Genomic DNA, 22,492 nt, shown 5'->3' with positions numbered 1-22,492 from the left:
GAGAGAGGGGACATCACAGGGATGACGGGAGGACACTGTGATTGTGAGGACACATGGGGTGGTGGGAGAGAGGGGACATCACAGGGATGACGGGAGGACACTGATAGTGAGGACACATGGGGTGGTGGGAGAGAGGGGACATCACAGGGATGACGGGAGGACACTGATAGTGAGGACACATAGGGTGGTGGGAGAGAGGGGACATCACAGGGACGAAGGGAGGACACTGATAGTGAGGACACATAGGGTGGTGGGAGAGAGGGGACATCACAGGGGTGACGGGAGGACACTGATAGTGAGGACACATGGGGTGGTGGGAGAGAGGGGACATCTCAGGGATGACGGGAGGACACTGATAGTGAGGACACATAGGGTGGTGGGAGAGAGGGGACATCACAGGTGTTACGGGAGGACTCTCTGATAGTGAGGACACATGGGGTGGTGGAAGTGAGGGGACATCACAGGGATGACGGGAGGACACTGATAGTGAGGACACATGGGGTGGTGGGAGAGAGGGGACATCACAGGTGTGACGGGAGGACACTGATAGTGAGGACACATGGGGTGGTGGGAGAGAGGGGACATAACAGGAATGACGGGAGGACACTGATAGTGAGGACACATGGGGTGGTGGGAGAGAGGGGACTGTTAGGAGGACACTGATAGTGAGGACACATGGGGTGGTGGGAGAGAGGGGACATCACAGGTGTGACGGGAGGACTCTCTGATAGTGAGGACACATGGGGTGGTGGAAGTGAGGGGACATCACAGGGATGACGGGAGGACACTGATAGTGAGGACACATGGGGTGGTGGGAGAGAGGGGACATCACAGTCGTGACGGGAGGACACTGATAGTGAGGACACATGGGGTGGTGGGAGAGAGGGGACATAACAGGAATGACGGGAGGACACTGATAGTGAGGACACATGGGGTGGTGGGAGAGAGGGGACTGTTAGGAGGACACTGATAGTGAGGACACATGGGGTGGTGGGAGAGAGGGGACATCACAGGGATGACGGGAGGACACTGTGATTGTGAGGACACATGGGGTGGTGGGAGAGAGGGGACATCACAAGTGTGACGGGAGGACACTGATAGTGAGGACACATGGGGTGGTGGGAGAGAGGGGACATAACAGGAATGACGGGAGGACACTGATAGTGAGGACACAAGGGGTGGTGGGAGAGAGGGGACTGTTAGGAGGACACTAATAGTGAGGACACATGGGGTGGTGGGAGAGAGGGGACATCACAGGGATGACGGGAGGACACTGATAGTGAGGACACATGGGGTGGTGGGAGAGAGGAGACATCACAGGTGTGATGGGAGGACCCTCTGATAGTGAGGACACATGGGGTGGTGGGAGAGAGGGGACATCACAGGTGTGACGGGAGGACACTGATAGTGAGGACACATGGGGTGGTGGGAGAGAGGGGACATCACAGCGATGACGGTAGGACACTCTGATAGTGAGGACACATGGGGTGGTGGGAGAGAGGGGACATCACAGGTGTGACGGGAGGACTCTCTGATAGTGAGGACACATGGGGTGGTGGAAGTGAGGGGACATCACAGGGATGACGGGAGGACACTGATAGTGAGGACACATGGGGTGGTGGGAGAGAGGGGACATCACAGGTGTGACGGGAGGACACTGATAGTGAGGACACATGGGGTGGTGGGAGAGAGGGGACATAACAGGAATGACGGGAGGACACTGATAGTGAGGACACATGGGGTGGTGGGAGAGAGGGGACATCACAGGGATGATGGGAGGACACTGATAGTGAGGACACATGGGGTGGTGGGAGAGAGGGGACATCACAGGGATGACGGGAGGACACTGATAGTGAGGACACATGGGGTGGTGGGAGAGAGGGGACATCACAGGGATGACAGGAGGACACTGATAGTGAGGACACATGGGGTGGTGGGAGAGAGGGGACATCACAGGGATGACGGGAGGACTCTCTGATAGTGAGGACACATGGGGTGGTGGGAGAGAGGGGACTGTTAGGAGGACACTGATAGTGAGGACACATGGGGTGGTGGGAGAGAGGGGACATCACAAGGATGACGGGAGGACACTGATAGTGAGGACACAAGGGGTGGTGGGAGAGAGGGGACATCACAGGGATGACAGGAGGACACTGATAGTGAGGACACATAGGGTGGTAGGAGAGAGGGGACATCACAGGGGTGACGGGAGGACACTGATAGTGAGGACACATGGGGTGGTGGGAGAGAGGGGACATCACAGCAATGACGGTAGGACACTCTGATAGTGAGGACACATGGGGTGGTGGGAGAGAGGGGACATCACAGGTGTGACGGGAGGACACTGATAGTGAGGACACATGGGGTGGTGGGAGAGAGGGGACATCACAGGGATGACGGGAGGACACTGATAGTGAGGACACATGGGGTGGTGGGAGAGAGGGGACATCACAGGGATGACGGGAGGACTCTCTGATAGTGAGGACACATAGGGTGGTGGGAGAGAGGGGACATCACAGGGATGACGGGAGGACACTGATAGTGAGGACACATAGGGTGGTGGGAGATAGGGGACATCACAGGGATGACGGGAGGACACTGATAGTGAGGACACATGGGGTGGTGGGAGAGAGGGGACATCACAGGTGTGACGGGAGGACACTGATAGTGAGGACACATGGGGTGGTGGGAGAGAGGGGACATCACAGGGATGACGGGAGGACACTGATAGTGAGGACACATGGGGTGGTGGGAGAGAGGGGACATCACAGGTGTGACGGGAGGACACTGATAGTGAGGACACATGGGGTGGTGGGAGAGAGGGGACATCACAGGGATGACAGGAGGACACTGATAGTGAGGACACATAGGGTGGTGGGAGAGAGGGGACATCACAGGTGTGACGGGAGGACACTGATAGTGAGGACACATGGGGTGGTGGGAGAGAGGGGACATAACAGGAATGACGGGAGGACACTGATAGTGAGGACACATGGGGTGGTGGGAGAGAGGGGACTGTTAGGAGGACACTGATAGTGAGGACACATGGGGTGGTGGGAGAGAGGGGACATCACAGGGATGACGGGAGGACACTGTGATTGTGAGGACACATGGGGTGGTGGGAGAGAGGGGACATCACAAGTGTGACGGGAGGACACTGATAGTGAGGACACATGGGGTGGTGGGAGAGAGGGGACATAACAGGAATGACGGGAGGACACTGATAGTGAGGACACAAGGGGTGGTGGGAGAGAGGGGACTGTTAGGAGGACACTAATAGTGAGGACACATGGGGTGGTGGGAGAGAGGGGACATCACAGGGATGACGGGAGGACACTGATAGTGAGGACACATGGGGTGGTGGGAGAGAGGAGACATCACAGGTGTGATGGGAGGACCCTCTGATAGTGAGGACACATGGGGTGGTGGGAGAGAGGGGACATCACAGGTGTGACGGGAGGACACTGATAGTGAGGACACATGGGGTGGTGGGAGAGAGGGGACATCACAGCGATGACGGTAGGACACTCTGATAGTGAGGACACATGGGGTGGTGGGAGAGAGGGGACATCACAGGTGTGACGGGAGGACTCTCTGATAGTGAGGACACATGGGGTGGTGGAAGTGAGGGGACATCACAGGGATGACGGGAGGACACTGATAGTGAGGACACATGGGGTGGTGGGAGAGAGGGGACATCACAGGTGTGACGGGAGGACACTGATAGTGAGGACACATGGGGTGGTGGGAGAGAGGGGACATAACAGGAATGACGGGAGGACACTGATAGTGAGGACACATGGGGTGGTGGGAGAGAGGGGACATCACAGGGATGATGGGAGGACACTGATAGTGAGGACACATGGGGTGGTGGGAGAGAGGGGACATCACAGGGATGACGGGAGGACACTGATAGTGAGGACACAAGGGGTGGTGGGAGAGAGGGGACATCACAGGGATGATGGGAGGACACTGATAGTGAGGACACATGGGGTGGTGGGAGAGAGGGGACATCACAGGGGTGACGGGAGGACACTGATAGTGAAGACACATGGGGTGGTGGGAGAGAGGGGACATCACAGGGATGACGGGAGGACACTGATAGTGAGCACACATAGGGTGGTGGGAGAGAGGGGACATCACAGCGATGACGGGAGGACTCTCTGATAGTGAGGACACATAGGGTGGTGGGAGAGAGGGGACATCACAGGGATGACGGGAGGACACTGATAGTGAGGACACATGGGGTGGTGGGAGAGAGGGGACATCACAGGGATGACGGGAGGACACTGATAGTGAGGACACATAGGGTGGTGGGAGAGAGGGGACATCACAGCGATGACGGGAGGACTCTCTGATAGTGAGGACACATAGGGTGGTGGGAGAGAGGGGACATCACAGGGATGACGGGAGGACACTGATAGTGAGGACACATGGGGTGGTGGGAGAGAGGGGACATCACAGGGATGACGGGAGGACTCTCTGATAGTGAGGACACATGGGGTGGTGGGAGAGAGGGGACATCACAGGGATGACGGGAGGACTCTCTGATAGTGAGGACACATGGGGTGGTGGGAGAGAGGGGAAATCACAGCGATGACGGGAGGACTCTCTGATAGTGAGGACACATAGGGTGGTGGGAGAGAGGGGACATCACAGGGATGACGGGAGGACACTGATAGTGAGGACACATAGGGTGGTGGGAGAGAGGGGACATCACAGGTGTGACGGGAGGACTCTCTGATAGTGAGGACACATAGGGTGGTGGGAGAGAGGGGACATCACAGGGGTGACGGGAGGACACTGATAGTGAGGACACATGGGGTGGTGGGAGAGAGGGGACATCACAGGGATGACGGGAGGACTCCCTGATAGTGAGGACACATGGGGTGGTGGGAGAGAGGGGACATCACAGGGGTGGCGGGAGGACTCTCTGAGGCACTCATGTGGCAGTGAGGGAGGAGGGCGATACAACAGTAAGGAGAGGACACTAATGGTGGCATGGGAGAGGAGACGTCACAAGTGAAGCGAGAGAGAAGAGGAAGTAGAGGCACTGAGAGGAAAGAGAACAAGGTGGCCAATGTCCTCACCTGGAAGTTCACATCTCCACAGCAGCTGGACATTAGACAGGGTCCAACCACCTTCAGCACAGGCTCCCGGCTCTCCGTCAGTAAAGAGTATTTGGGAACAAATGGATGCCACGTCTGTACCACATACCCAATGGTGTGTCCTGGGGGACTCTGCACCTCCAGCTGCAGGAAACAGTAAGGACATTGGGGTATTCTTATGCTTTATCAAGATATAACATGACCCTGACCACGAGCCTGCAGACGAAGGGGCTTATTCACTTTGTATCGGGTGGAATCTCCGCACTTCTGACCAGGCTTATGGAGGGTGATGATTTTATTAGCAAGACAAAACTATTGCATAAAATGTATTGTCCTTTTATATTTACTTGTGGTAGGGATTATAGATTGTAAGCTCCACTGGGGCAGGGACTGAATTCTGTACAGCGCTGTGGAATATGTGTGCGCTATATAATAACTGGTAATAAATAATAAATAGAGTATCTGGGTATGAGGGTCAGTACAGGAATAGCAGGGTATCTGTCTATGGGGGGGGGACAGTACAGGAATAGCAGGGTATCTGGGTATAAGGGGGACAGTACAGGAATAGCAAAGTATCTGGGTATAAGGGGGACAGTACAGGAATAGCAGAGTATCTGGGTATAAGGGGGACAGTACAGGAATAGCGGGGTATCTGGGTATAAGGGGGTCAGTACAGATATAGCAGTGTTTCTGACAATGAAGGGTTTGCGCAGGAATAGCAGAGTTTCTGGGTATGAGGGTCAGTACAGGAATAGCAGAGTATCTGGGTATAAGGGGGACAGTACAGGAATAGCAGGGTATCTGGGTATGAGGTCAGTACAGAAATAGCGGGGTATCTGGGTATAAGGGGGACAGTACAGGAATAGCAGTGTTTCTGACAATGAGGGGTTTGCGCAGGAATAGTAGAGTATCTGGGTATGAGGGTCAGTACAGGAATAGCAGAGTATCTGGGTAAAAGGGGGACAGTACAGGAATAGCAGAGTTTCTGACAATGAAGGGTTTGTGCAGGAATAGCAGGGTATCTAAGTATGAGGGTCAGTACAGGAATAGCAGAGTATCTGGGTATTAGGGGGACAGTACAGGAATAGCAGAGTATCTGGGTATAAGGGGGACAGTACAGGAATAGCGGGGTATCTGGGTATAAGGGGGTCAGTACAGGAATAGCAGTGTTTCTGACAATGAAGGGTTTGCGCAGGAATAGTAGAGTATCTGAGTATGAGGGTCAGTACAGGAATAGCAGAGTATCTGGGTATAAGGGGGACTGTACAGGAATAGCAGAGTATCTCGGTATAAGGCGGACAGTACAGGAATAGCGGGGTATTTGGGTATAAGGGGGTCAGTACAGGAATAGCAGAGTATCTGGGTATAAGGGGGACAGTACAGGAATAGCAGGGTATCTGGGTATGAGGTCTGTACAGGAATAGCTGGGTATCTGGGTATAAGGGGGACAGTACAGGAATAGCAGTGTTTCTGACAATGAGGGGTTTGCGCAGGAATAGTAGAGTATCTGGGTATGAGGGTCAGTACAGGAATAGCAGAGTATCTGGGTAAAAGGGGGACAGTACAGGAATAGCAAAGTTTCTGACAATGAAGGGTTTGCGCAGGAATATTAGGGTATCTGGGTATTAGGGGGACAGTACAGGAATAGCAGAGTATCTGGGTATAAGGGGGACAGTACAGGAATAGCGGGGTATCTGGGTATAAGGGGGTCAGTACAGGAATAGCAGAGTTTCTGACAATGAAGGGTTTGCGCAGGAATAGCAGAGTATCTGGGTATGAGGGTCAGTACAGGAATAGCAGAGTATCTGGGTATAAGGGGGATTGTACAGGAATAGCAGAGTATCTGGGTATGAGGGGGACAGTACAGGAATAGCTGGGTATGAGGGTCAGAACAGGAATAGCAGGGTATCTGGGTATGAGGGTCAGTACAGGAATAGCAGGGTATCTGGGTATAAGGGGGACAGTACAGGAATAGCAGAGTTTCTGACAATGAGGGGTTTGCGCAGGAATAGAAGGGTATCTGGTATGAGGGTCAGTACAGGAATAGCAGAGTATCTGGGTATAAGGGGAACAGTACAGGAATAGCAGAGTATCTGGGTATAAGGGGGACAGTACAGGAATAGCGGGGTATCTGGGTATAAGCGGGTCAGTACAGAAATAGCAGAGTTTCTGACAATGAAGGGTTTGCGCAGGAATAGCAGAGTATCTGGGTATGAGGGTCAGTACAGGAATAGCAGAGTATCTAGGTATAAGGGGGACAGTACAGGAATAGCAGAGTATCTGGGTATTAGGGGGACAGTAACAGGAATAGCAGAGTATCTGGGTATAAGGGGGACAGTACAGGAATAGCAGAGTCTCTGACAATGAAGGGTTTGTACAGGAATAGTAGGGTATCTGGGTATGAGGGTCAGTACAGGAATAGCAGAGTATCTAGGTATAAGGGGGACAGTACAGGAATAGCAGAGTATCTGGGTATTAGGGGGACAGTACAGGAATAGCAGAGTATCTGGGTATAAGGGGAACAATACAGGAATAGTAGAGTTTCTGACAATGAAGGGTTTGCGCAGGAATAGCAGGGTATCTGGGTATTAGGGGGACTGTACAGGAATATTAGAGTATCTGGGTATAAGGGGGACAGTACAGGAATAGCGGGGTATCTGGGTATAAGGGGGTCAGTACAGGAATAGCAGAGTTTCTGACAATGAAGGGTTTGCGCAGGAATAGCAGAGTATCTGGGTATGAGGGTCAGTACAGGAATAGCAGAGTATCTGGGTATAAGGGGGATTGTACAGGAATAGCAGAGTATCTGGGTATGAGGGGGACAGTACAGGAATAGCTGGGTATGAGGGTCAGAACAGGAATAGCAGGGTATCTGGGTATGAGGGTCAGTACAGGAATAGCAGGGTTTCTGACAATGAGGGGTTTGCGCAGGAATAGAAGGGTATCTGGTATGAGGGTCAGTACAGGAATAGCAGAGTATCTGGGTATAAGGGGAACAGTACAGGAATAGCAGAGTATCTGGGTATAAGGGGGACAGTACAGGAATAGCGGGGTATCTGGGTATAAGCGGGTCAGTACAGAAATAGCAGAGTTTCTGACAATGAAGGGTTTGCGCAGGAATAGCAGAGTATCTGGGTATGAGGGTCAGTACAGGAATAGCAGAGTATCTAGGTATAAGGGGGACAGTACAGGAATAGTAGGGTATCTGGGTATGAGGGTCAGTACAGGAATAGCAGAGTATCTAGGTATAAGGGGGACAGTACAGGAATAGCAGAGTATCTGGGTATTAGGGGGACAGTACAGGAATAGCAGAGTATCTGGGTATAAGGGGGACAGTACAGGAATAGCAGAGTCTCTGACAATGAAGGGTTTGTGCAGGAATAGCAGGGTATCTGGGTATGAGGGTCAGTACAGGAATAGCAGAGTATCTGGGTATAAGGGGGACAGTACAGGAATAGCAGAGTATCTGGGTATAAGGGGGACAGTACAGGAATAGCAGACTATCTGGGTATGAGGGTCAGTACAGGAATAGCAGAGTATCTGGGTATAAGGGGGACAGTACAGGAATAGCGGGGTATCTGGGGGTCAGTACAGGAATAGCAGAGTTTCTGACAATGAAGGGTTTGCGCAGGAATAGCAAAGTATCTGGGTATAAGGGGGACAGTACAGGAATAGCGGAGTATCTGGGTATAAGGGGGTCAGTACAGGAATAGCAGAGTCTCTGGGTATAAGGGGGACAGTACAGGAATAGCGGGGTATCTGGGTATAAGGGGGTCAGTACAGGAATAGCAGAGTTTCTGACAATGAGGGGTTTGCGCAGGAATAGCAGAGTATCAGGGAATGACCACTGCCCCCAGAACAGACGTAAGGCCTCACCTCTTGCATGCAGCAGGGGAAGCAGCAGCTGTTGCACTTGAGGGGCCGGATGAAGTGGATGACCTCCCTTCCGGTGTAATCGCACACATGGAGGGTGAGAGGACGGAGAGAACCACAGCAGCAACGTGCACACACCGTACTCCTCTCCTGCACTGTGAAGATCCGCTGACCCATTATATTCCGTAACTCATACTGATTGCACGTCTCAAAGCCTGTGACAGCTAGAATGGGGAAAGAGACAGAGGAGACCTTGGTTACTCATATGCAATAGCTCCATCTCCAGCAAATGTGTATTACTGTGAGATGGGAGACCTTGTATTGCTGTGAGATGGGAGACCTTGTATTGCTGTGAGATAGGAGACCTTGTATTACTGTGAGATGGGAGACCTTGTATTACTGTGAGATGGGAGACCTTGTATTACTGTGAGATGGGAGACCTTGTATTACTGTGAGATGGGAGACCATATATTACTGTGAGATGGGAGACCATGTATTACTGTGAGAGGTGAGGGACATAGGGTGGATGGGAGACCATGTATTACTGTGAGATGGGAGACCATGTATTACTGTGAGAGGTGAGGAACATGGGTTGGACAAGAAACCATGTATTGCTGTGAGATGGGAGACCATGTATTACTGTGAGAGGTGAGGGACATAGGGTGGATGGGAGACCATGTATTGCTGTGAGAGGTGAGGAACATGGGGTGGACAAGAAACCATGTATTGCTGTGAGATGGGAGACCATGTATTACTGTGAGAGGTGAGGGACATAGGGTGGATGGGAGACCATGTATTGCTGTGAGAGGTGAGGGACATAGGGTGGATGGGAGACCATGTATTGCTGTGAGAGGTGAGGGACATGGGGTGGATGGGAGACCTTGTATTACTGTGAGAGGTGAGGAACATGGGTTGGACAAGAAACCATGTATTGCTGTGAGATGGGAGACCATGTATTGCTGTGAGAGGTGAGGGACATAGGGTGGATCAGAGACCATGTATTACTGTGAGATGGGAGACCATGTATTATTGTGAGATGGGAGACCATGTATTGCTGTGAAAGGTGAGGGACATAGGGTGGATGGGAGACCATGTATTACTGTGAGACCATGTATTACTGTGAGATGGGAGACCATGTATTGCTGTGAGATGGGAGACCATGTATTGCTGTGAGAGGTGAGGGACATAGGGTGTGTAACCATAGGGTTAATAAGTTGATTTCTACAAAGGTTTGCTGAGGTTTGCTGTACTCCTAGAAGCCCTGAATAGACACTTGCCTATGCATATATTTAGATAATGGGCATCTGTGACCTTTTAGGGCACAGAGGACATTAGTATTTTGCAGAGCCTTGAAGTGTATATAATCATATGGCGAGGGGTTACTCGGAGAGGCCTCACCCTGGAACAGAAGCACAGACGATGAACTGAAGGAACGGACATAATGAGCTAAGCACACAGGTGTTGGAATGACAGCCGAGGCCTCCCCTGGATGTGTTATCATTGTGTTCGTCTTCACTGAAATAACCTCCCTAAGCTGAGTATAATAAATCCATATTGTGTTGATCAAACTGTTGTGTTTCTTTGCTGTCCTTATATTAATTCCTTGAAACCTAAAAGAACATATATTCCCACCGGGAACAGGGTGGATGGGAGACCATGTATTGCTGTGAGATGGGATAGCATGCATTGCTGTGAGAGGTGAGGAACATAGGGTGGTTGGGATACCATGTATTGCTGTGAGAGGTAAGGAACATAGGATGGATTGGAGACCATGTATTACTGTGAGAGGTGAGGAGCATAGGGTGTATGGGAGACCATGTATTACTGTGAGAGGTGAGGGACACAGGGTGGTTAGGAGACCATGTATTAATGTGAGAGGTGAGGGACACAGGGTGGATGAGAGACCATGTATTAATGTGAGAGGTGAGGACCACAGGGTGGATGGGAGACCATGTATTACTGTGAGAGGTGAGGGACACAGGGTGGCTGTGAGACCATGTATTACAGTGAGAGGTGAGGAACACATGGTGGATGGGAGACCATGTATTAATGTGAGAGGTGAGGGAGACAGGGTGGATTTGAGACCATGTATTACTGTGAGAGGTGAGGGACACAGGGTGGATGAGAGACCATGTATTACTGTGAGAGGTGAGGGACACATGGTGGATGGGAGACCATGTATTAATGTGAGAGGTGAGGGACACAGGGTGGATGAGAGACCATGTATTAATGTGAGAGGTGAGGACCACAGGGTGGATGGGAGACCATGTATTACTGTGAGAGGTGAGGGACACAGGGTGGCTGTGAGACCATGTATTACAGTGAGAGGTGAGGAACACATGGTGGATGGGAGACCATGTATTAATGTGAGAGGTGAGGGAGACAGGGTGGATTTGAGACCATGTATTAAAGTGAGAGGTGATGGACACAGGGTGGATGGAAATGTAGGATAAATATCATGGATTAATGATAGACGTGAATTACAGAGATATGGTGGCTACATGGAAGAAAAATCAGCTTTGAATAAAATAATCTCATTGTTGATCGGAGATGCGGGAAAAATCTCAGAGATGAAAAACATCTGGTAGGGACACACCGGATACAAATAAGACAAACATTGAATGGAGAGGAAAACAGGATAAAAATAAGTTATAATAAAAAGTAAGAGAGATGGAATCCAGTCCCAAAGCTGACACAGCATGTTAGAGTAAGAAAAGGAAATGTCCACATTTAGAGGTACAGCATTAATAGAACCTCAATAATCTGTTTTTTTTCACATTCTAAATAACAACCTATCATACCACATCCTGAGCGATGACAGTTATGTGTAAGATATGGGGAACATTGGATGGATGATGGGTGTGGGGTAAGTCTGAGAGATGATGGTTACAGGTAAGATATGAGGAACATTGGATGGATGATGGGTGTGGGGTAAGTCTGAGAGAGGATGGTTACATGTAAGATATGGGGAACATTGGATGGATGATGGGTGTGGGGTAAGTCTGAGAGATGATGGTTACAGGTAAGATATGAGGAACATTGGATGGAGGATGGGTGTGGGGTAAGTCTGATAGATGATGGTTACAGGTAAGATATGGGGAACATTGTATGGATGATGGGTGTGGGGTAAGTCTGAGAGATGATGGTTACAGGTAAGATATGGGGAACATTGGATGGATGATGGGTGTGGGGTAAGTCTGAGAGATGATGGTTACAGGTAAGATATGGGGAACATTGGATGGATGATGGGTGTGGGGTAAGTCTGAGAGATGATGGTTACAGGTAAGATATGTGGAACATTGGATGGATGATGGGTGTGGGGTAAGTCTGAGAGATGATGGTTACAGGTAAGATATGGGGAACATTGGATGGATGATGGGTGTGGGGTAAGTCTGAGAGATGATGGTTACAGGTAAGATATGGGGAACATTGGATGGATGATGGGTGTGGGGTAAGTCTGAGAGATGATGGTTACAGGTAAGATATGGGGAACATTGGATGGATGATGGGTGTGGGGTACGTCTGAGAGATGATGGTTACAGGTAAGATATGGGGAACATTGGATGGATGATGGGTGTGGGGTAAGTCTGAGAGATGATGGTTACAGGTAAGATATGGGGAACATTGGATGGATGATGGGTGTGGGGTAAGTCTGAGAGATGATGGTTACAGGTAAGATATGAGGAACATTGGATGGATGATGGGTGTGGGGTAAGTCTGATAGATGACGGTTACAGGTAAGATATGGGGAACATTGTATGGATGATGGGTGTGGGGTAAGTCTGAGAGATGACGGTTACAGGTAAGATATGGAGAACATTGGATGGATGATGGGTGTGGGGTAAGTCTGAGAGATGATGGTTACAGGTAAGATATGGGGAACATTGGATGGATGATGGGTGTGGGGTAAGTCTGAGAGATGAAGGTTACAGGTAAGATATGGAGAACATTGGATGGATGATGGGTGTGGGGTAAGTCTGAGAGATGATGGTTACATGTAAGATATGGGGAACATTGGATGGATGATGGGTGTGGGGTAAGTCTGAGAGATGATGGTTACAGGTAAGATATGAGGAACATTGGATGGATGATGGGTGTGGGGTAAGTCTGAGAGATGATGGTTACAGGTAAGATATGGGGAACATTGGATGGATGATGGGTGTGGGGTAAGTCTGAGAGATGAAGGTTACAGGTAAGATATGGAGAACATTGGATGGATGATGGGTGTGGGGTAAGTCTGAGAGATGATGGTTACAGGTAAGATATGAGGAACATTGGATGGATGATGGGTGTGGGGTAAGTCTGAGAGATGATGGTTACAGGTAAGATATGGGGAACATTGGATGGATGATGGGTGTGGGGTAAGTCTGAGAGATGATGGTTACAGGTAAGATATGGGGAACATTGGATGGATGATGGGTGTGGGGTAAGTCTGAGAGATGATGGTTACAGGTAAGATATGGGGAACATTGGATGGATGATAGGTGTGGGGTAAGTCTGAGAGATGACGGTTACAGGTAAGATATGAGGAACATTGGATAGACGATAGGTGTGGGGTAAGTCTGATAGATGATGGTTACAGGTAAGATATGGGGAACATTGGATGGATGATGGGTGTGGGGTAAGTCTGAGAGATGACGGTTACAGGTATGATATGGGGAACATTGGATGGATGATGGGTGTGGGGTAAGTCTGAGAGATGACGGTTACATGTAAGATATGTGGAACATTGGATGGATGATGGGTGTGGGGTAAGTCTGAGAGATGACGGTTACATGTAAGATATGGGGAACATTGGATGGATGATGGGTGTGGGGTAAGTCTGAGAGATGATGGTTACATGTAAGATATGGGGAACATTGGATGGATGATGGGTGTGGGGTAAGTCTGAGAGATGACGGTTACAGGTAAGATATGGGGAACATTGGATGGATGATGGGTGTGGGGTAAGTCTGAGAGATGACGGTTACAGGTAAGATATGGGGAACATTGGATGGATGATGGGTGTGGGGTAAGTCTGAGAGATGACGGTTACATGTAAGATATGGGGAACATTGGATGGATGATGGGTGTGGGGTAAGTCTGAGAGATGACGGTTACAGGTAAGATATGAGGAACATTGGATGGATGATGGGTGTGGGGTAAGTCTGAGAGATGATGGTTACAGGTAAGATATGAGGAACATTGGATGGATAATGAGTGTGGGGTAAGTCTGAGAGATGATGGTTACAGGTAAGATATGGGGAACATTGGATGGACGATGGGTGTGGGGTAAGTCTGAGAGATGATGGTTACAGGTAAGATATGGGGAACATTGGATGGACGATGGGTGTGGGGTAAGTCTGAGAGATGATGGTTACAGGTAAGATATGGGGAACATTGGATGGACGATGGGTGTGGGGTAAGTCTGAGAGATGATGGTTACAGGTAAGATATGGGGAACATTGGAAGGACGATGGGTGTGGGGTAAGTCTGAGAGATGATGGTTACAGGAAAGATATGGGGAACAGTGGATGGATGATGGGTGTGGGCTAAGTCTGAGAGATGACGGTTACAGGTAAGATATGGGGAACATTGGATGGACGATGGGTGTGGGGTAAGTCTGAGAGATGACGGTTACAGGTAAGATATGGGGAACATTGGATGGACGATGGGTGTGGGGTAAGTCTGAGAGATGATGGTTACAGGTAAGATATGGGGAACAGTGGATGGATGATGGGTGTGGGGTAAGTCTGAGAGATGATGGTTACAGGTAAGATATGGGGAACATTGGATGGACGATGGGTGTGGGGTAAGTCTGAGAGATGATGGTTACAGGTAAGGTATGGGGAACATTGGAAGGACGATGGGTGTGGGGTAAGTCTGAGAGATGACGGTTACAGGTAAGGTATGGGGAACATTGGAAGGACGATGGGTGTGGGGTAAGTCTGAGAGATGACGGTTACAGGTAAGATATGGGGAACATTGGATGGATGATGGGTGTGGGGTAAGTCTGATAGATGACGGTTACAGGTAAGATATGTGGAACATTGGATGGATGATGGGTGTGGGGTAAGTCTGAGAGATGACGGTTACAGGTAAGATATGTAGAACATTGGATGGATGATGGGTGTGGGGTAAGTCTGAGAGATGATGGTTACAGGTAAGATATGTAGAACATTGGATGGATGATGGGTGTGGGGTAAGTCTGAGAGATGATGGTTACAGGTAAGATATGAGGAACATTGGATGGATGATGGGTGTGCGGTAAGTCTGAGAGATGACGGTTACAGGTAAGATATGGAGAACATTGGATGGATGATGGGTGTGGGGTAAGTCTGAGAGATGACGGTTACAGGTAAGATATGGAGAACATTGGATGGATGATGGGTGTGGGGTAAGTCTGATAGATGACGGTTACAGGTAAGATATGGGGAACATTGGATGGATGATGGGTGTGGGGTAAGTCTGAGAGATGATGGTTACAGGTAAGATATGGGGAACATTGGATGGATGATGGGTGTGGGGTAAGTCTGAGAGATGATGGTTACAGGTAAGATATGGGGAACATTGGATGGATGATGGGTGTGGGGTAAGTCTGAGAGATGATGGTTACAGGTAAGATATGGAGAACATTGGATGGACGATAGGTGTGGGGTAAGTCTGAGAGATGAAGGTTACAGGTAAGATATAGGGAACATTGGATGGATGATGGGTGTGGGGTAAGTCTGAGAGATGATGATTACAGGTAAGATATGGAGAACATTGGATGGATGATGGGTGTGGGGTAAGTCTGAGAGATGATGGTTACAGGAAAGATATGGAGAACATTGGATGGATGATAGGTGTGGGGTAAGTCTGAGAGATGATGGTTACATGTAAGATATGGGGGACATTGGATGGATGATGGGTGTGGGGTAAGTCTGAGAGAATGATTACATGTAAGATATGTAGAACATTGGATGGATGATGGGTGTGGGGTAAGTCTGAGAGATGATGGTTACAGGTAAGATATGGGGAACATTGGATGGATGATGGGTGTGGGGTAAGTCTGAGAGATGATGGTTACAGGTAAGATATGGGGAACATTGGATGGATGATGGGTGTGGGGTAAGTCTGAGAGATGATGGTTACATGTAAGATATGAGGAACATTGGATGGATGATGGGTGTGGGGTAAGTCTGAGAGATGATGGTTACAGGTAAGATATGGGGAACATTGGATGGATGATGGGTGTGGGGTAAGTCTGAGAGATGAAGGTTACAGGTAAGATATGGAGAACATTGGATGGATGATGGGTGTGGGGTAAGTCTGAGAGATGATGGTTACATGTAAGATATGGGGAACATTGGATGGATGATGGGTGTGGGGTAAGTCTGAGAGATGATGGTTACAGGTAAGATATGAGGAACATTGGATGGATGATGGGTGTGGGGTAAGTCTGAGAGATGATGGTTACAGGTAAGATATGGGGAAAATTGGATGGATGATGGGTGTGGGGTAAGTCTGAGAGATGAAGGTTACAGGTAAGATATGGAGAACATTGGATGGATGATGGGTGTGGGGTAAGTCTGAGAGATGATGGTTACAGGTAAGATATGAGGAACATTGGATGGATGATGGGTGTGGGGTAAGTCTGAGAGATGATGGTTACAGGTAAGATATGGGGAACATTGGATGGATGATGGGTGTGGGGTAAGTCTGAGAGATGATGGTTACAGGTAAGATATGGGGAACATTGGATGGATGATGGGTGTGGGGTAAGTCTGAGAGATGATGGTTACAGGTAAGATATGGGGAACATTGGATGGATGATAGGTGTGGGGTAAGTCTGAGAGATGATGGTTACAGGTAAGATATGAGGAACATTGGATGGACGATAGGTGTGGGGTAAGTCTGAGAGATGACGGTTACAGGTAAGATATGAGGAACATTGGATGGATGATAGGTGTGGGGTAAGTCTGATAGATGATGGTTACAGGTAAGATATGGGGAACATTGGATGGATGATGGGTGTGGGGTAAGTCTGATAGATGATGGTTACAGGTAAGATATGGGGAACATTGGATGGATGATGGGTGTGGGGTAAGTCTGAGAGATGATGGTTACAGGTAAGATATGGGGAACATTGGATGGATGATGGGTGTGGGGTAAGTCTGATAGATGATGGTTACAGGTAAGATATGGGGAACATTGGATAGACGATAGGTGTGGGGTAAGTCTGAGAGATGACGGTTACAGGTAAGATATGGGGAACATTGGATGGATGATGGGTGTGGGGTAAGTCTGAGAGATGACGGTTACATGTAAGATATGTGGAACATTGGATGGATGATGGGTGTGGGGTAAGTCTGAGAGATGACGGTTACATGTAAGATATGGGGAACATTGGATGGATGATGGGTGTGGGGTAAGTCTGAGAGATGATGGTTACATGTAAGATATGGGGAACATTGGATGGATGATGGGTGTGGGGTAAGTCTGAGAGATGATGGTTACAGGTAAGATATGGGGAACATTGGATGGATGATGGGTGTGGGGTAAGTCTGAGAGATGACGGTTACAGGTAAGATATGGGGAACATTGGATGGATGATGGGTGTGGGGTAAGTCTGAGAGATGACGGTTACATGTAAGATATGGGGAACATTGGATGGATGATGGGTGTGGGGTAAGTCTGAGAGATGACGGTTACAGGTAAGATATGAGGAACATTGGATGGATGATGGGTGTGGGGTAAGTCTGAGAGATGATGGTTACAGGTAAGATATGAGGAACATTGGATGGATAATGAGTGTGGGGTAAGTCTGAGAGATGATGGTTACAGGTAAGATATGGGGAACATTGGATGGACGATGGGTGTGGGGTAAGTCTGAGAGATGATGGTTACAGGTAAGATATGGGGAACATTGGATGGACGATGGGTGTGGGGTAAGTCTGAGAGATGATGGTTACAGGTAAGATATGGGGAACATTGGATGGACGATGGGTGTGGGGTAAGTCTGAGAGATGATGGTTACAGGTAAGATATGGGGAACATTGGATGGACGATGGGTGTGGGGTAAGTCTGAGAGATGATGGTTACAGGAAAGATATGGGGAACATTGGATGGACGATGGGTGTGGGGTAAGTCTGAGAGATGATGGTTACAGGAAAGATATGGGGAACAGTGGATGGATGATGGGTGTGGGCTAAGTCTGAGAGATGATGGTTACAGGTAAGATATGGGGAACATTGGATGGATGATGGGTGTGGGGTAAGTCTGAGAGATGACGGTTACAGGTAAGATATGGGGAACATTGGATGGACGATGGGTGTGGGGTAAGTCTGAGAGATGATGGTTACAGGTAAGATATGGGGAACAGTGGATGGATGATGGGTGTGGGGTAAGTCTGAGAGATGATGGTTACAGGTAAGATATGGGGAACATTGGATGGACGATGGGTGTGGGGTAAGTCTGAGAGATGATGGTTACAGGTAAGGTATGGGGAACATTGGAAGGACGATGGGTGTGGGGTAAGTCTGAGAGATGACGGTTACAGGTAAGATATGGGGAACATTGGATGGACGATGGGTGTGGGGTAAGTCTGAGAGATGATGGTTACAGGTAAGATATGGGGAATATTGGATGGATGATGGGTGTGGGGTAAGTCTGAGAGATGATGGTTACAGGTAAGATATGGAGAACATTGGATGGATGATGGGTGTGGGTAAGTCTGAGAGATGATGGTTACAGGTAAGATATGGGGAACATTGGATGGATGATGGGTGTGGGGTAAGTCTGAGAGATGATGGTTACAGGTAAGATATGGGGAACATTGGATGGATGATGGGTGTGGGGTAAGTCTGAGAGATGATGGTTACAGGTAAGATATGGGGAACATTGGATGGATGATGGGTGTGGGGTAAGTCTGAGCGATGATGGTTACAGGTAAGATATGGGGAACATTGGATGGATGATGGGTGTGGGGTAAGTCTGAGAGATGATGGTTACAGGTAAGATATGGGGAACATTGGATGGATGATGGGTGTGGGGTAAGTCTGATAGATGATGGTTACAGGTAAGATATGTGGAACATTGGATGGATGATGGGTGTGGGGTAAGTCTGAGAGATGACGGTTACAGGTAAGATATGTAGAACATTGGATGGATGATGGGTGTGGGGTAAGTCTGAGAGATGATGGTTACAGGTAAGATATGTAGAACATTGGATGGATGATGGGTGTGGGGTAAGTCTGAGAGATGATGGTTACAGGTAAGATATGAGGAACATTGGATGGATGATGGGTGTGGGGTAAGTCTGAGAGATGATGGTTACAGGTAAGATATGGAGAACATTGGATGGATGATGGGTGTGGGGTAAGTCTGAGAGATGACGGTTACAGGTAAGATATGGAGAACATTGGATGGATGATGGGTGTGGGGTAAGTCTGATAGATGACGGTTACAGGTAAGATATGGGGAACATTGGATGGATGATGGGTGTGGGGTAAGTCTGAGAGATGATGGTTACAGGTAAGATATGGGGAACATTGGATGGATGATGGGTGTGATGATGATGATGGTTACAGGTAAGATATGGAGAACATTGGATGGACGATAGGTGTGGGGTAAGTCTGAGAGATGATGGTTACAGGTAAGATATGGAGAACATTGGATGGATGATGAGTGTGGGGTAAGTCTGAGAGATGATGGTTACAGGTAAGATATGGAGAACATTGGATGGATGATGGGTGTGGAGTAAGTCTGAGAGATGACGGTTACATGTAAGATATGGGGAACATTGGATGGATGATGGGTGTGGGGTAAGTCTGAGAGATGACGGTTACATGTAAGATATGGAGAACATTGGATGGATGATGGGTGTGGGGTAAGTCTGAGAGATGATGGTTACAGGTAAGATATAGGGAACATTGGATGGATGATGGGTGTGGGGTAAGTCTGAGAGATGAAGGTTACAGGTAAGATATGAGGAACATTGGATGGATGATGGGTGTGGGGTAAGTCTGAGAGATGATGGTTACAGGTAAGATATGGAGAACATTGGATGGATGATGGGTGTGGGGTAAGTCTGAGAGATGATGGTTACAGGTAAGATATGGGGAACATTGGATGGATGATAGGTGTGGGGTAAGTCTGAGAGATGACGGTTACAGGTAAGATATGGGGAACATTGGATGGACGATAGGTGTGGGGTAAGTCTGAGAGATGAAGGTTACAGGTAAGATATAGGGAACATTGGATGGATGATGGGTGTGGGGTAAGTCTGAGAGATGATGGTTACAGGTAAGATATGGGGAACATTGGATGGATGATGGGTGTGGGGTAAGTCTGAGAGATAATGGTTACAGGTAAGATATAGAGAACATTGGATGGATGATGGGTGTGGGGTAAGTCTGAGAGATGATGGTTACAGGTAAGATATGTGGAACATTGGATGGACGATGGGTGTGGGGTAAGTCTGAGAGATGATGGTTACAGGTAAGATATGGAGAACATTGGATGGATGATGGGTGTGGGGTAAGTCTGAGAGATGATGGTTACAGGTAAGATATGGAGAACATTGGATGGATGATGGGTGTGGGGTAAGTCTGAGAGATGATGGTTACAGGTAAGATATGGAGAACATTGGATGGATGATGGGTGTGGGGTAAGTCTGAGAGATGACGGTTACATGTAAGATATGGGGAACATTGGATGGATGATGGGTGTGGGGTAAGTCTGAGAGATGACGGTTACATGTAAGATATGGAGAACATTGGATGGATGATGGGTGTGGGGTAAGTCTGAGAGATGATGGTTACAGGTAAGATATGGGGAACATTGGATGGATGATAGGTGTGGGGTAAGTCTGAGAGATGACGGTTACAGGTAAGATATGGGGAACATTGGATGGACGATGGGTGTGGGGTAAGTCTGAGAGATGATGGTTACAGGTAAGATATGGGGAACATTGGATGGATGATGGGTGTGGGGTAAGTCTGAGAGATGATGATTACAGGTAAGATATGGGGAACATTGGATGGACGATGGGTGTGGGGTAAGTCTGAGAGATGATGATTACAGGTAAGATATGGGGAACATTGGATGGACGATAGGTGTGGGGTAAGTCTGAGAGATGATGGTTACAGGTAAGATATGGAGAACATTGGATGGATGATGGGTGTGGGGTAAGTCTGAGAGATGATGATTACAGGTAAGATATGGAGAACATTGGATGGACGATGGGTGTGGGGTAAGTCTGAGAGATGATGATTACAGGTAAGATATGGGGAACATTGGATGGACGATAGGTGTGGGGTAAGTCTGAGAGATGATGGTTACAGGTAAGATATGGAGAACATTGGATGGATGATGGGTGTGGGGTAAGTCTGAGAGATGATGGTTACAGGTAAGATATGGAGAACATTGGATGGATGATGGGTGTGGGGTAAGTCTGAGAGATGACGGTTACATGTAAGATATGGGGAACATTGGATGGATGATGGGTGTGGGGTAAGTCTGAGAGATGACGGTTACATGTAAGATATGGAGAACATTGGATGGATGATGGGTGTGGGGTAAGTCTGAGAGATGATGGTTACAGGTAAGATATAGGGAACATTGGATGGATGATGGGTGTGGGGTAAGTCTGAGAGATGAAGGTTACAGGTAAGATATGAGGAACATTGGATGGATGATGGGTGTGGGGTAAGTCTGAGAGATGATGGTTACAGGTAAGATATGGAGAACATTGGATGGATGATGGGTGTGGGGTAAGTCTGAGAGATGACGGTTACAGGTAAGATATGAGGAACATTGGATGGATGATGGGTGTGGGGTAAGTCTGAGAGATGACGGTTACATGTAAGATATGGGGAACATTGGATGGATGATGGGTGTGGGGTAAGTCTGAGAGATGATGGTTACAGGTAAGATATAGGGAACATTGGATGGATGATGGGTGTGGGGTAAGTCTGAGAGATGAAGGTTACAGGTAAGATATGAGGAACATTGGATGGATGATGGGTGTGGGGTAAGTCTGAGAGATGATGGTTACAGGTAAGATATGGAGAACATTGGATGGATGATGGGTGTGGGGTAAGTCTGAGAGATGATGGTTACAGGTAAGATATGGGGAACATTGGATGGATGATAGGTGTGGGGTAAGTCTGAGAGATGACGGTTACAGGTAAGATATGGGGAACATTGGATGGACGATAGGTGTGGGGTAAGTCTGAGAGATGAAGGTTACAGGTAAGATATAGGGAACATTGGATGGATGATGGGTGTGGGGTAAGTCTGAGAGATGATGGTTACAGGTAAGATATGGGGAACATTGGATGGATGATGGGTGTGGGGTAAGTCTGAGAGATAATGGTTACAGGTAAGATATAGAGAACATTGGATGGATGATGGGTGTGGGGTAAGTCTGAGAGATGATGGTTACAGGTAAGATATGTGGAACATTGGATGGACGATGGGTGTGGGGTAAGTCTGAGAGATGATGGTTACAGGTAAGATATGGAGAACATTGGATGGATGATGGGTGT

The 22,492-nt window shown here is 48.6% G+C and overlaps 1 protein-coding gene across 2 annotated transcripts in view; it reads right to left on the bottom strand.

Annotated features, from left to right (window-relative positions):
- Nucleotides 1-4,827: 4,827 nt before the first annotated feature.
- The window catches only part of LOC146076060 (phospholipid scramblase 1-like), a 46,482-nt gene continuing 28,817 nt past the window's right edge, over nucleotides 4,828-22,492 (bottom strand). For both annotated transcript variants that reach the window (XM_083185878.1, XM_083185879.1), the window contains 2 exons: nucleotides 8,985-9,205; nucleotides 4,828-5,252 (listed from right to left, as the gene is read on the bottom strand). In XM_083185878.1, the coding sequence (XP_083042004.1) occupies nucleotides 4,845-5,252; nucleotides 8,985-9,205 (629 nt within the window). In that variant the 3' untranslated portion in view covers nucleotides 4,828-4,844. The remainder of the gene's footprint in view (nucleotides 5,253-8,984; nucleotides 9,206-22,492) is intronic.

Source organism: Crinia signifera, chromosome 4 (assembly GCF_055691185.1).
Source record: "Crinia signifera chromosome 4, ASM5569118v1, whole genome shotgun sequence".
Lineage (NCBI taxonomy): Eukaryota > Metazoa > Chordata > Amphibia > Anura > Myobatrachidae > Crinia > Crinia signifera.
This window is presented reverse-complemented; position numbering and strand designations above follow the sequence as displayed.